This window comes from Apteryx rowi, unplaced genomic scaffold (genome assembly GCF_003343035.1).
Source record: "Apteryx rowi isolate R43461 unplaced genomic scaffold, aptRow1 scaffold_67, whole genome shotgun sequence".
In the NCBI taxonomy this organism is placed as follows: Eukaryota; Metazoa; Chordata; class Aves; order Apterygiformes; family Apterygidae; genus Apteryx; species Apteryx rowi.
The window spans coordinates 809,168-822,594 of NW_020450949.1; the positions used below are offsets into that span (position 1 = coordinate 809,168).

At 57.0% G+C, this 13,427-nt stretch overlaps 1 protein-coding gene across 10 annotated transcripts in view; it reads left to right on the forward strand.

Moving 5' to 3' along the window:
- The first annotated feature begins 9 nt into the window (after window positions 1–9).
- The window catches only part of ACOT7 (acyl-CoA thioesterase 7), a 30,981-nt gene continuing 17,563 nt past the window's right edge, over window positions 10–13,427 (forward strand). For 2 of the 10 annotated variants that reach the window (XM_026085692.1, XM_026085694.1), the window contains exons 1-4: window positions 832–1,120; window positions 1,391–1,508; window positions 2,922–3,078; window positions 9,910–10,001. In XM_026085692.1, the coding sequence (XP_025941477.1) occupies window positions 1,083–1,120; window positions 1,391–1,508; window positions 2,922–3,078; window positions 9,910–10,001 (405 nt within the window). In that variant the 5' untranslated portion in view covers window positions 832–1,082. The other 8 variants (XM_026085689.1, XM_026085690.1, XM_026085693.1 and 5 more) reach the window with 8 other exon arrangements.

A 13,427-nucleotide genomic window follows, 5' to 3' on the forward strand; every position in this document is an offset into this window, starting at 1 on the left:
GTGCCGGGGCGGCATGGCCCGGCAGCTCGTCCGGTAGGTGCCCGCGGAGCGCGGCTGCGCCAGGGCAGCATGGCCCGGCAGCTCGTCCGGTAGGTGCCCGCGGAGCGTGGCTGTGCCGGGGCGGCATGGCCCGGCAGCTCATCCGGTAGGTGCCCACGGAGCATGGCCGGGGTCCAGCGTCTCCCTGCCGTGCTTCCTGCCCCCTCTGTGCCGGAGCTCCGGAGGTCGGAAGCGGCACGGCGGATGCGACCTCTCGCACGTCTTGGCGCAGCTCGCGCCGGGCTGACTTTGTCGTAGAACAGCCGTCGCGGCTGGGGGCTTCGGCGCCGGTGGCCGCAGGCATCCAGTGGCTTCCCAAACCTGCCGCTGGCTTGGCCCGGAGGGACAGAAGCTAGTTTAGGAAAAGCAGCCAGTCTGCATGCAGCATTTAAAAAAGGGAAAGGGAAAGGAAAGGGCTGGTGCGGTGGCTGGCGCTCTGCTTCCTCTGATAACGTTGCCTGCGCGGGAGGAGGCCTCTGGAGCGCCTCTGTGCCGCGGTGCGGGCGTGCTCTCCGGGCAGCGCGCTCCGTGTGCGGCGGGGGGACCAGTGCCTGGGAGCTCTCTGCCGGGGGAGAGCTGGCGGAAGCCGCGCCGGCTCGTGGCGCAGCTCTGCCGGGTGCCACGCTTGGCCGGGTGCCTGCACCGCGCGCTGCCTCGGCCGAAGGCAGCAGAGCCCTCGCTCCCCYGGGACGCGGTGCTGCAGGCACGCCTCCACGTGCCGGGCGATGCTCCTGCTCCYGACTTGGCTTCCAGATTTGGTAACCACCATTTTCTGCAAGGAAGGGAGGAAGGAAGAGTTATTCCGTGTTTTCTCCCTGAACCCTAAGTTCAGYGTGGTGAGGAGGAGGGTGGCGATGAAGCGCTGGAAAGCACAGCAGTCTGGAAATCCCCTGCTGCGGCGGCGCGGGGGAGTGGGGATTTTCGGCTGTGCCTTGGCGCTCGCCTGTTTCCTTTGCTGGAGGGCACCCCCGAATCTGGTGGCAGACCAACCCCGTCACCAGCGTGTGTCAGCAAGTGACTAACTGTAAATTCACGACCGTGAGATGCGTCGTGCCCAGGAGAYGCGAATTCTCAGTTTTTGGTAGGTGGCTGCGCTGCCCGTGCTTGCACCAGTAAAGTACCTGTGCTGGGGAAAGAGAAACTGAAATTACTAGCTGGGCACATTAAATAATTTCMTGCTAAGCTGAGAATGGCCTTTCTCGTTTCTTCTGGCACCAGCTGACCTTGGTTCCCTGCTGGGCTTGTTCGCTGGAGGGGCGCTGGGGYGGGAGGCTCAACCCGCCTGTCGCGGTGCTGGGCGCGGTGAGGGAAGGGCAAGCCGGCCGGCTGAGCCCCTGTGTCTTTCCCGCAGGATTATGCGCCCGGATGATGCGAACATCGCGGGGAACGTCCACGGGGGCACCGTGCTGAAGATGATCGAGGAGGCTGGAGCCATCATCAGCACYCGGCACTGCAATTCCCAGGCAGGGGTGAGTGTGCAGGAGCAAAAGCAGCAGAGTCTGTCTGTGTCCCGTGGGGTTTCGCCTGCAAACTAATTACTGCAGCGAGAAGCCGACTGCCAGGTGGAGAGACTCCGTGGGGCTTTGCTCGGCTGCCTTTATTCCTAGCCGGAAGGTCTGCTGTGCACACCGGAGACTGCTGCAGCTCCCGCGTGGCTCTCCTAGGGGAGCACCTCTGTAGCCTGGCAAAAGGCAGAGCAGCCCGGGTGTCTCTCCTGCGCCTGCCTTCCCCTGCCGCCTCCGGCGGGAYGACRGTGCGCCGAGCGCTGCGTTGCATCRCACTTAGGCTTCCTCCCGAGGGATCTCGTAGTATCCTTAATGACTTCAGAAGGTAAACTGCTTAGTTTTCAGAGATCTTTATAGTAATTAATCTTTACCAGGAGTACAAACCACTGATGTGATGCCGCTGCTGGAGCTTCCCCCCACCACTGCTAGACTAGGTAGCATCCCCCTGAACTCTGCCTTTATTTTTGGCTGAGCTGTAAATGTTTCCACAGTGTTCAGGAGTACCTGAAATGTTACTGCCTCTCTGATGGGACTCAAGTCCTGCTCATCCAGATTGTTTTGTTACGTTTGATCCCTGTTTAATAGGAAGACACAGCCCACTGCTCAACAACAAGTTTTGAGGCAATCATTTGGACATGGTTTTTGCAAGGTCACTAATGCAACTGCTCAAACCAGGCRCTGGTTTCAGTCAGTGCAGGGATTTCTCTACACACTAATTTAATGACCAACATCAGGATAACTTCTTTAAGCTATATGAGAATTGACTTTCTCTTACTATAGGAGTGAGAACTTATTTTCAGCTGCAGTGCTTTGGTTATCCCTGGCTAGTGGCTCAGCCTCGCTTCTTTGACTGACTGTAATAAAACCTGTGTTTTGTGCACAGGATAATTCATCACAGCTTTGGAAACTGGGTTCTTATCTAATAAACAAGCTCCTTGTTTATTCAAGGGGGGAGTCGGTAGGGCCCCCTGAGGAAGGATCCGCGGCAGAGCTGTGGCCGGGGAGCGAAGGGGCAGCTGGCCAGTGTTGTCTCTGCCCAGGGCCCCCCAGTGGGTTTCCTTCGGTTCGTGGCGCTGACAAACGCTGCTGTGTGAAGTCTCCACTCCATGCTCCCTCTTCGCTTTGGTTGTGACGTAGCGGAATCGTTAACGTTTTCTAGCAAGGCAGCGCTCAGCTTGGCACGCATCTAGCCCTGGCCAGACCTCCTGACCCTGCTGGTTTTCCTTTGGGGCCTGGGAAGCCTCGGGGGCCTGCTGGCCTGCGCTCCAGGCAGAGGGTGACGGTTCTGCAAGGCGCAGAGTCCATTCGGGGCTTAGCCAGGGCGGTGGGAGCCTTGCTTGCAGCGGGTGTTAACCTTGGCTCTTCTGCGATTTTTAGGAGCCCTGCGTGGCCGCCCTGGCTCGGGTGGAGCGTACAGACTTCCTCTCTCCCATGTGCATCGGCGAGGTGGCTAACGTCAGTGCAGAGATCACCTACACCTCCAAGCACTCTGTGGAAGTCCAAGTCAACGTGCTGTCTGAAAACATTTTAACGGGTAGGTACCTCCGGGCAGTGCTTCGTTCTGCTTGCTCTGTTCTACTGGAGGTCAAAACCTCCACGCGTGCTGTGAAGGCCCGAGTCAGTGGGCTGCCTAAGTCCCAGGTAGGTAACTCTGGGTCATCCTGTGTTCTGCTTGCCCTGCGTTCCCTCGGGGAATGAAGGTTGTCCTCAAAACTGAGCAGCTTTCGCAGGCTGTGCGTAGAGTTTGCCGGGTAGGAACCGAGGAGTCTCCTCTCCAGCTTCTGGGGCAGGGCAGCTGGGGATACCTGAGCAATCCCCAGGGAAAGCAGATAAAAGACACAGGTTTGTGTCCCAGCTAAACGCTGCGCGGCCGCAGCGGGGCTGCTCTCTGCTCTGGCAGGGTCCCGAGCACAGTCCCACCCACCTGCCCCAGCTCCCTAGCAGTATAGCGATGCCTTGACCCCCTCTCTAGGGAGCGGTACCCCGCTCTTCTACGGGGTTCGGGCTCAGGTACTGAATAGTCTTGGGACTCTGGAGGGAGGGAGCCCTGATAATGTGGGGACTTGTAGGTTAGGGCCTGGCAAGGGGAGGATTTGGGCTCCGGGAAGTTGAATCTCTCCGACAGACCCTTCCGACACGGGTTAGGCAACGGCTTGCTTGGCCTCGTGTACGTGCCTGCCACTGCCAAAGAGAAATTCCCTCTCCTTGGGCAGAGGCCTTCTGATCTGGTCCGAGGCTGCAGAGCCGTCGAGCAGGGCTCGTGTGCTGGGCCAGCGTCTCGGGCGGCRAGGAAAGGACTGATTATCGCTTTGTTCGCAGTCCTGATCGGGGACACTGCCGGAACAGGGCGACAGCGAGTCCTGTGAATCCCCTGCGATCTCTGCGTGCCTGGAGGGTTGCTGGGAAGTTTGCGGGACTTACCAAAGTGTCTCCATGGTATTTCCCTTTCAAAGAGATTTCTCTCAATCTGTTTCTGTTCTGCGGCTCTCAAGGAACTTGTCTGTGCTCCGTTGTTCTTTCCGCCGCGCTTGGCACTTGCACAGCTGTCTGTGCTTCTCCCTGTACAGTGTATTAACCGTTTTTCTTTGGATGTGGAGTAGAGCTATTTGCATGGGTGTCTCCTAAATTCTCCTTTCCCTGTGCTGCCCAGCTCTCTTTCACTTGCTCTGCCTTTTACAAGATGATCTGCAAGCGGGTGTGGAAGTGAGTGAGGGGGGCTCTCGGCGGGGGCCGGGGAGCAGCGCCTCGTTCCCGCTGGGCCACACGCCTGAGCGGCTGGAGTGGCCCCAGCGGGACGAGCCGTGCCTGCCTGGCATGCCGCAGCCAGGACCTGCCGCCTGGCCCTCGCCTCCGGCAGAACCTCTGCCCTTGCTAACGGCGCTGTGTTTGGCGTCAGCAAAAAAAGGTGCTTTGGCCAAACGCTTTTTTTTTATTATCAGAAGTTAATAGAGAGGAGCCCGTGCCAGAGTGAAGCCTAGGTTGTAGTGTGAAGGGGGTCAGTGAGAAAAGCTTTTATCCACACGCAGCTTTTATCTCTGGCTTGCAGCTTTCTGGGAAAAGGTCCAACACATCTTCAGTGGTGCAGAGGAGCTCGAAGCTAGCRTGACGCAGCGTGTGGCAGCGTCGTCTTCTCCGTGTCGCTCCAAGCGACCCCGGTAGCTCGACTGCYGGAGAGGCTGGTGCAGCCTGGGGGACCGGCGCAGCAGCTGCACGGAAAGGAGCCTGCGGGAGAGGGAGGCGGTTTCCCAGGAAACGCGGAGACCTTGGGCTTCGGCAGGGCAGGGAGCACAAGCGGAGAGCGCGCCGGGCGGCGGGAAGGCGCGGGTTGAGGCTGTCGCCCCATAAACGCGCCCGCGGTGCGCGTTGCCCCCGGAGGGCTCCGGCGGCGGGGGCAGCTCTCGGGGGTCTCTGCAACGTGAGGCTGCTGCTTCCCAGCATTGGCCGGAGCAGGTCGAGAAGGGAGAGAGGTCTGGTCTGGTAAGGCAGCTCTCCTGCGGTGGCCACGCCTGTGTTTTGGGTCCAAGCTGTAGGAAATGGGTGTTCCTTGTGCTGCCTTTGTTAAAGTGCAAGTCGCAAACTGCCCTGTCAGGGGAGCGGGGAGCAGCGGCTCCGTTTTGTCCCAAGGCCGTGTTTCGTTCTTCTCGTTGCCTGCCCTCTCGCAGGGCGGTGAGAAGGGTGTCTCTTGCTGTGCCACACTGCTCCTGGTTCCGGTGGGCTCAAGCGCTCTTGTGCTGCTGAGATCCTCCTTGTACGGTGCCGGGGGTCACGCAGCAGGTGGGAGGCCAGCGCTGGGGATGGACGTCACTCGGTTCCTCTCGGCTACTGAAAGGAGCTCTTGTCGCGGTTTCTTCAGTGCAGGAAAGGGGCTGTAAGAGAGCTTCAGTGACGCTGTGTCACACAGCCGTCTGTCCCTCCCGGAAGAAACAGCCWCAGGATGTGGTGTACTCTTGCTAATCAGCTCTGCCTGATCAAAATGCTGTTGCATGTTGGCATTGGATGCAGTCGTTACTTAGTCTTGCAATACGATAGCGACTGGTGGCAGGAAGGGAGAGCAAAGCTTGCAGTCTGCTTCTTGGCAGTGAGGTGTATGTGAGCAGCCTCCCCTGGTCTGTCCTTCTTCGCCTTGCCCTGGACGGGCCCTGCTGGCCGTGGTGGGCTGCGACTCTTGCGCTGCGTGCTGCTCTTCTCGGAGAGCCGCTACTCTGACACTAGAGGGCTGTGTTTGCCTGTGAACCTGCAGCTATCATCTGTTTGCTAGAATTCTCGCAAGACTGTTCTGATCCATTTTTCAGGCATTTCTGCAAATCTTCTGCTCTCGTATCAGAATCTAGTCAGGAGAATATCTGTAGCTTCGTGAGATCAACCTTTGGCTCTGGTTTGATCTGAATACTCCCTTCCAAGGCGGTAAGGTAACTCTGGTAACCCAATTTCATCTTCCCACAGGGCGACTGCATGCAGTCGTGATGGCTGTTTTAGCGTGCACGAGGTTTTGGGGGGGTCTTCTTTTGGTTAAAGCATTTTTGTGCTGAGACAGTCAAGTACTGTTTGGTGCAGCCCTGACTTTTTCTAGGACTTGCTCTTTTTCTTCAAGGAGGGGCTCATGGAATTGACTCCTGTGTTGTTGTTTTTTAATGGGGGGCCAATGCCAGTTCAAATCCTCTTCTCTGCGATGTTCCACTTTCTGCTAGGAGGTCCCGTGGGTCTCTTGCTGATATAAATGTGCCCACCTGGGCTCCAGAGTCAGTTGTGCAGTACCGGTCAGTGGTGAAAATATTTCCTTAGCCCTCAAAGCATCTGAAGAAATGAGTGCAATAAGCAAAGAGCTCGTGTTGATAACCTTTGTCCTTCCTGTTTTGTCACTTGTAATATCAGACAGGGAGCAGATGAGAAATCTTGTCTTTGTGTTCACTGCGGATGAAGCCCCACAGCCGGAGCTGTGAGCTCTGGGTACCCGGCACAGGCAGCGGCGTCTTGCCCTCCCCAAGGAGGTTTGGGGGGGAGAGGCTCAGCCTGACGGCTCTCCCGCCGAGCAGTATGGTTTCTCGATACGCAACTCCTTGCTTGCAGGCGGCTGGTTCCTGATACAAACTGAGCTTCCCGGACGGCTTTGCGAGAAAGGCCTGTCTGCAGGGCACGGTGCTGCCTGTCTCTGTGTAATACTGCCCTGTGCTTTGCGTACGTGTTTGAGGCATCAGTGGCCTTCGCTCCGACTTTCTGGACGCTTCGTATTGGTTTCTTCCAGGCAGTCAGGAGATTCGGTTTGAAGAAACATCTTCTCTTTCTCCTCTTCTGCCTGCGGTGGCAGGCAAGACCTTCTGTCATGGAAAAATCATTACGTAACACGGCAGATGTGCCGAGTTGTCCTTCTAGCTTGTTGAAGAATCGCAACTTTTTGCAAGAAGTTTTCCTCTCTGTTGACATCACCTGACAGTCTCAGGTATAAAAGAGATGACAAAAACTTCCAGTGTCGCCCAGGGAAATGAGGTCTATTTAGCCTTAGCTGTTCCTAACAAATGCATAGATTAGATCTGACATAGGCTCTTTCTCTTGAAATCCAAGCAAGAAATGGAGGAACCAAAAACAGCACCCAGAAATTGTCAAATCGCATCTACTTCTAAGTGCAAGCTTCCTCTCTTTCCTCTTTGCAGTGAGCTGTTTGAATTATCGGTTCAAGCTGCATTTGCAGAGGCCGCGTGGGGCTGGCGCAGGAGGGCCCTGCGCGTCCCGCTCTCCGGAGGCGGCGCGGCGAGGCCGGGCCGGGTGCGGGAGCCAGGGAGGCTGATCCGGGAGACGTTGCCAGCCGGCACGTTTCGTTAGCGCCAAGCTCTTGTGCAGCGTGCAAACCCGAGTCCTGCCAGTTATAAGGACCTGGAGGAAGTAATGTCTTGTTTTCCCCTTGGCCTCGTAACCCATGGGTTTTGTTTGCTTGGCTTTCCTGCAGTGCCGCCCATCCCAGCGGCTTGTTAACACCCAGTTTACGGCCTCGCGGCTGACGGCTTCTGGATTCCTTAGGCAGGCGGCGCCTGTCTGGGGCAAGGCCGGTCGGAGCGGCGGCTCTAGCGAGCGTGTGGCCCGCTGCGCTCTCCGGAGAGGAGCAGACCGCTTCGGCCCGCCGCTCCGTTGCTCCAGGCTAGCCCGTCCCTCCACCCGGCAGCAGGCTCCGAGCAGCCGGGAAGCGTCGCCCACCCGCGGCACCGGCATTTCGCAYGGGTTTCTTTGCAAAGAAAACCCCTTGTGGATGGAGCCTACCTCTGTGGTTCTCCCGTCTCGGCTCATCCAAGCCATCAGCCAGTAAATGTCACGCAGCGCGACAGCACCTCCTCCGCTGCCCCCCGACCTGCAGYGCCGACAACGCACTTGTCAAATATAAATGCAGCCACCCAAACTAACGTGCTGGCTGTGCAAGTGAGAACGCTCATTTGACTAATACTAACTGTCAAAATATTAAACGTGCTTGGAAGTGATTGAGGGAGAGGTAGCGCTGGAAAAGAGAAGCGTAGCTCCGAGACTCAAAGTAGGCTCCTTGGGAATTACAGTTCTATTGATAATTTTTATTAAAGAATGTAAAAATCTGCAATTAACTTGTTCCGCATAGTTTAGCGCGCATTGCTCACTTAGGCCTGAAAAGGTCCTTTCATGCGGTTGCTGCGGTAACTAGCTTTGCTTGTCAGGATGGTTTTAGTGGGTGTGACAGCAAGTCTGATTCCCGGAGCAGGTTGTCAGATCTGCTCGGATTCAAAGCGCGGCAGAAACGCAGCCGCCGCCTGCTTGCGCTGCCGAGGGAGCAGAGCGCCGCAGCCCGTCCGAGCCGCGCGCCGTGGCTCCCGTCAGCCGGGCGGAGGAGCCGCGGCGCCGTCGTGGCATCGGCGCGGCCGGAGGCGGCTCCGGAGCCCTTCCCCGGAGGCTGCCCGAGTTTGCGTTGCGAGCCGTAAAGACCAGGCTTTCGGAAACGGCGCGGGAGAAACCTGCGGCGGCGAGAGCGGCGGGGCGCAGGTGCTGGGAAGGGCTCGGCCGGGGGCACGCGGAGCAGCCGGTCTCAGCCCTGGCCCGTGACGGCGGCGTGCGGATGACCTGCTCTCTCTGGTCTCGCGTCCCACAGCCTCTGTCTCGGGACAGCTTGTGTGCGGCCCTGGCCCGCGCGTGGCGTCTCCGAGACGAGCGGTGATTCCATTTGTRAACTACTCGGATGTCAAACATCCTAGCAGAAGGATGTCTGTGCTTTCTCGCTTGGTAGGTTTCCTCGAGGTGGCCTCTTGAATTTTAAACGTCAGATGTTATCTAGCACTGGAATCAAGTGACTTCAGTGTCGTTCCCACGAGGAGAAGTGCAAGGACTGTCCGTGGTTTGTTTTTGACCTATTTCCTAGATCTCTCTGAGAAGGTAATCTTGTACCTGTGTTCGCAGGAGGCACCTAAATGTACAAACGGCAACTCTGGTTCAGCTGCGAGAGCTTGGAAATGGTCAGAGCAAACAGCGGTGCGTGAGCCCCTCCAGCCCCCCTCTATATCACAGTCTTCTTTGCCATCAAGGGGTGCGAACGGTGCCTGCTCGGAGCTGCCCGCGCCCTCCAGCACGTGACTCGTGAGCTCACTGCCGCTGTTCGTGCTGACCGCTCGGTCTCGTCTGGCTCCCGCTGGACGCTGTCACGTTTAAGCCTGTCTTTAAAGGGTTGTCTCACCTGGCTGCACRAAACACCCACCGGCGCAGCAGCCGCACAGGGTCTGCGGCACTTGCGCAACCTTCCTTGTGTGCGCACATGCCTGAAACACACGTGCTCGCACGCAGGCAAAGCGCAGGGCCACAAGAGTGGAGCGTTTCTGAAGCAGGGTAGCRTCCTGTCCACCCCTCGCCTGGTGCCCGTGTTTCCGGCAGCCTGGTGTTTCCAGCAGCCCGGCGACCTCCTGATGCAGCAGCGGTGCTCCGGGAATGGGAGATACGTGCGCCGTAGCGTTGCCAGCAAGCGCGTTATCCTGAGCGTGCTCCCTGTGACGCGTGGGTATCTGGGGCACTTGCCGTGACAGATATTTCAAGCTTGCAAACTACGCGAAAAGGCGAATTGCTCCTCGGTGTAGCTCTGCTTGCCCTGGGCCTGTCCCCTGGCCTCGGGAGAGACCAGCCTGTTTCCTCAGACTGCRATTTGCCGAGGATCCTGTAGAAGGAGGTGGACGAGTCATGAAACTACAGGAAACACCCAATAGCCGGGTCAGGGGCTGTGCTGGGGCGGTCGCCTGGGCTGGTGGCTGCCTCCGCTCTTGGGTCCCGGCGGCACTGGGGTGAGCGGGCTGCTGCCGCGGGCTTCTCCACTCGGGCGGCACATCCTTAGCACGGGCGGTGCCGGTTTTACTCGCCGCTTGCTCTCTTTCAGGGGCTAAGAAGGTGACGAACAAAGCAACCCTGTGGTACGTGCCCCTGTCTCTGAAGAACGTGAACAAAGTTGTGGAAGTTCCTCCTATTCAGGTGAGACTGCGTGTCGGTCGTCTCCCACCTTGCAGAGCTTCGGGGCAGAGCCTGGGGGGAGCCCRCCTTGCCGCGGCAGGCTGCGGTGGCGGCAGGACGGCGGTCGGAGACCTGGTTTCGCGGCAAAGAGAGGAGGCCGCTCGTCGTGCCTGCRGGCTCTCGGTTGCAGCAGCAATATTTGCAGAGACGTCTGAAGCTGCGTTGCAAACCTGGAGCTTGGCAGCTAGATGCATGGGTGAGTCTCAGCTATGGAGGTGCTTCAGTGCTTGTGGGCTTGCGTTAAGCCCCGATTAAAACAGCTCTGTTTAAAGAGCAACAGATGACCAGGAGAAGCAATCTCTGCTTTTCGTACAGCTGATGAACAGAAGTAGGAGAGAGGGCTCTGTTTTTCATTGTGATAATTCTTCGAGGGGGGAAAACAATGTAAAAACAAACGGGATCCAGCATGCATTCTCTGAGCAGACTCCTCCAGAGGAGGAAAGCTTGCTTTGACCCCACTGCCAGCGGTTACCTGAAGCAAGGTCAGTCTGCAGCTCAGAGTGCAGGAAACCTCTGCCAAACTGGCATTTGTTCCCGCAGCTGCTGCTTTRCCATGTGCCTTGGCACTGCCGGAGGGAGTGCGCACGTGTGTGAAGAGATTGGTCTTCTGGCTTCAAAAACGAGCAGATTCTTAACTGCATGACTAAGCTGTCAGGTCTGAAATACATGGCTGCTGTGGACCGGAGGTTCTCGCGAAGCCTCCGCAGGCCGTCAGCCCCGTCGAGCCAAGCGCTGGCCAGTGCGCGCGGTGCCCTGACTCGGGATCGGGCTGCTGCCGGGGTGCTGTGTCTGGCCCTGGCGAGGAGCGGCTGTGCGGTCCGCGGTCTGCGGACCCGGTTATTGCCCCTCCCAGACCTCAGTCCGCTGGAAAACTATCTACAAATCAGTTGGGCTCGAAGACCCYGTACAATAAGCGGCTTCCCTTTAGACAGGAGGAAACCTTTCTTCTTGTCGTCTGGGTCAAGACCGCTGCTTTTCCTCCCCTGCTGGTCATGCCTGCCTTTAAAGCTGTCTGGCTTCGCTTTCACGTGCTCTCGGCAGCAGCGGGCTCCTTGAGGCAGCAGCGAAGAGTTCCTGAACRCCAGCAAAACGTGCTCACCAGCTCTTCGGAGACTGGGTGGCCACAACTGCCGCAGCTCGCATCGTGTCGGGTCCGCGCCCCACGCCAAGGGAGAGCGTGGCTCGCCCTGCAGCCGGAGCGCTCTTCTGCCTGCCCCAGCTTCGTCGTCTTGCCTTCGCATCAGAAGCAAATTTCTGCTGCTAACACGTTCCCTCATTGAGAGCTTCAGAAACTTCTGTTCTTTACTCATAGCTGTTGCTTGTTTGATATTTTAGGAAACACCTGTCATTTTTCACTAGGTCTGCTTTTCCAGGAAATCTTGAATCCTTGGGACTTGCTGCTCTCCRGACTTCTGGGGAAGGGGTAGTCCTGTCTCGTGCGTGTCACGCACTGCCGTCACAGCAATATGCTAGTGGAAAAGGCTTCATCTGCCAGGATTTGTATTCATTTTAACTGGARCAAATGGAAAAAATCCATTGGAGCAAGGAGCTTTGATCCCAGGCTTTTTCTTGCCAAGCTGCATTTCTCACACCTGATAAATCTCTTCCTTTCTGCCTAAAATCAGAACAAGTTCWCTTGCTGTTTTTTCCGCTGAAGTTCTTGGGGCTAAAGCATCACTTCTCCACTCATCTTCTGCTTAACCTTTCTGGAAGGTCTTAAGTAACACTTCCATGATCTCTCTGCAGTTTGTCAAACTCAGTTTAGAGATCTTTAAAATGACTGATCTTGGCTTATTTTCCTGGAAACTGTACTTTTATGTGAGCTGTTAGGTGAGCCAAAGAAAATCTGACAAGTTACCCTACTCTGGCTGGAGCTGGATGTTTTGTCATGATGCGGTCACCTTCAACTGGAAAGTTGGTAAGATTCCAAACAAAATTTGCAACCCAGTTTTGAGCAAGAGGTGAGCACATCATGTAGACAACGAGTAAGGACTAGCTATTAGAACAGAACATGCAGTCTTAATTTGGTTTTCTACACACATGCCGCTAGCCTTGAGGAGCTGGCAGATGTCTTACTYTTTAATTGAGTTAATATCTTGTGCTCAAGCCTCTAGTAGCAGCCAGAGAGATGTCTGGTGTAGACCTAACCAAGGGATAKTCTGCCAGCAAAATGTCAGCTGGAGCATTAGGTTACTTCTCATGTGTGTCCCTCGAGCACGAAGGAATGTGCTCAATGAATTAAAATGGCACAAGACGAGCTGTCTACCTAGACCTTCCCCTCCCTTGCTGAGAGGTCGCTTACCTTAGTTGTACCCTTTTCCTGATGACATTTTGCTCAGTTTCTAGCCGTTTGCAAGGAATAAAAGCACTTAACGGTGTAGAGGACTTTGTCCGAAGAAGTGGTTGTTTCTGAGAGCCGTATGGAAAGGTTGGCAGGAGGGTAGACTCCAGCCAGGTGTGCAGTACCAAAGCGGCTCCGGAGAGGGGCCTCGTGCCCTTTGGGAGCGGGAGCGCGGCTCCTGGCTCCATCGTTGGGCCGGGACCTCTGCTCTGGTGACGCAGTGCTTGCGCACCAGGTCTTTGAGGCAGCGGTGGTGCAGGCTGAGGGCAGAAGAGACCCTGGGCTTCTRATCGCGATGGGGAGGGAGACCAGGGCTCCCCGCAGCCCCCTCGTTCTTCTGGGCATGGTCCTCAAAGGCTGCTCTCCTCCGGTGAGGAGAGACGTGCAGGCGTATCGGTGCGTTGCCAGCACTCAGCGAAGCGGTCGCTCCGCGGAGGGGCCCACGAAAGCAGCTGCCAGCGTTGTGCCGGCGTCGCCGTCCTGAAGCAAAGGAGATGCCTGTTCCTAATCCGAACCTAGGAGAGAAGCCTTGTCACCTGGAGACGCTTGCTCAAGCGAACTCTCGGTCCCGGCGGAGCGGCTCTCTCTTCTCTTTCAAATCAGCAACCAGCAGCACCTCCAGGCATCTCGGTGCAGCAGGTACTTTCAGCACTTCGGGGGGCTTTGTCCTGCGCAGTATTTCTTCAGTAGCCTAAAGGTAAAGATTCCTCCTGTCTCCTAAAACGGACAGTACCACGTATCTGTCTAACTCGGTGCTTCTGGCACAAGGTGGCCGGGAGTGACCGTATAAGAATCCTATGGTTTTTCCCTGAGGAAAGTGAGTGTTCATCATGTTGGCAAGCGGAGATCAGGATCCCTGGCAGGGAGCACACGAAATGAGACCTTCGGCCTGACGGATGGTGGCATCGGGAAGCCGACCTGCGGGGAAGGAGCAGCGTGGGAAGCAGTGGCACCGGGTGGAAGCCGTGCCCTGCGCCGGCAGTGTCCCAGAGCATCTCTTTGGCATAAAGCTTTGGAGCATTAGCCAGCAAACGGCGGCTGAAGTT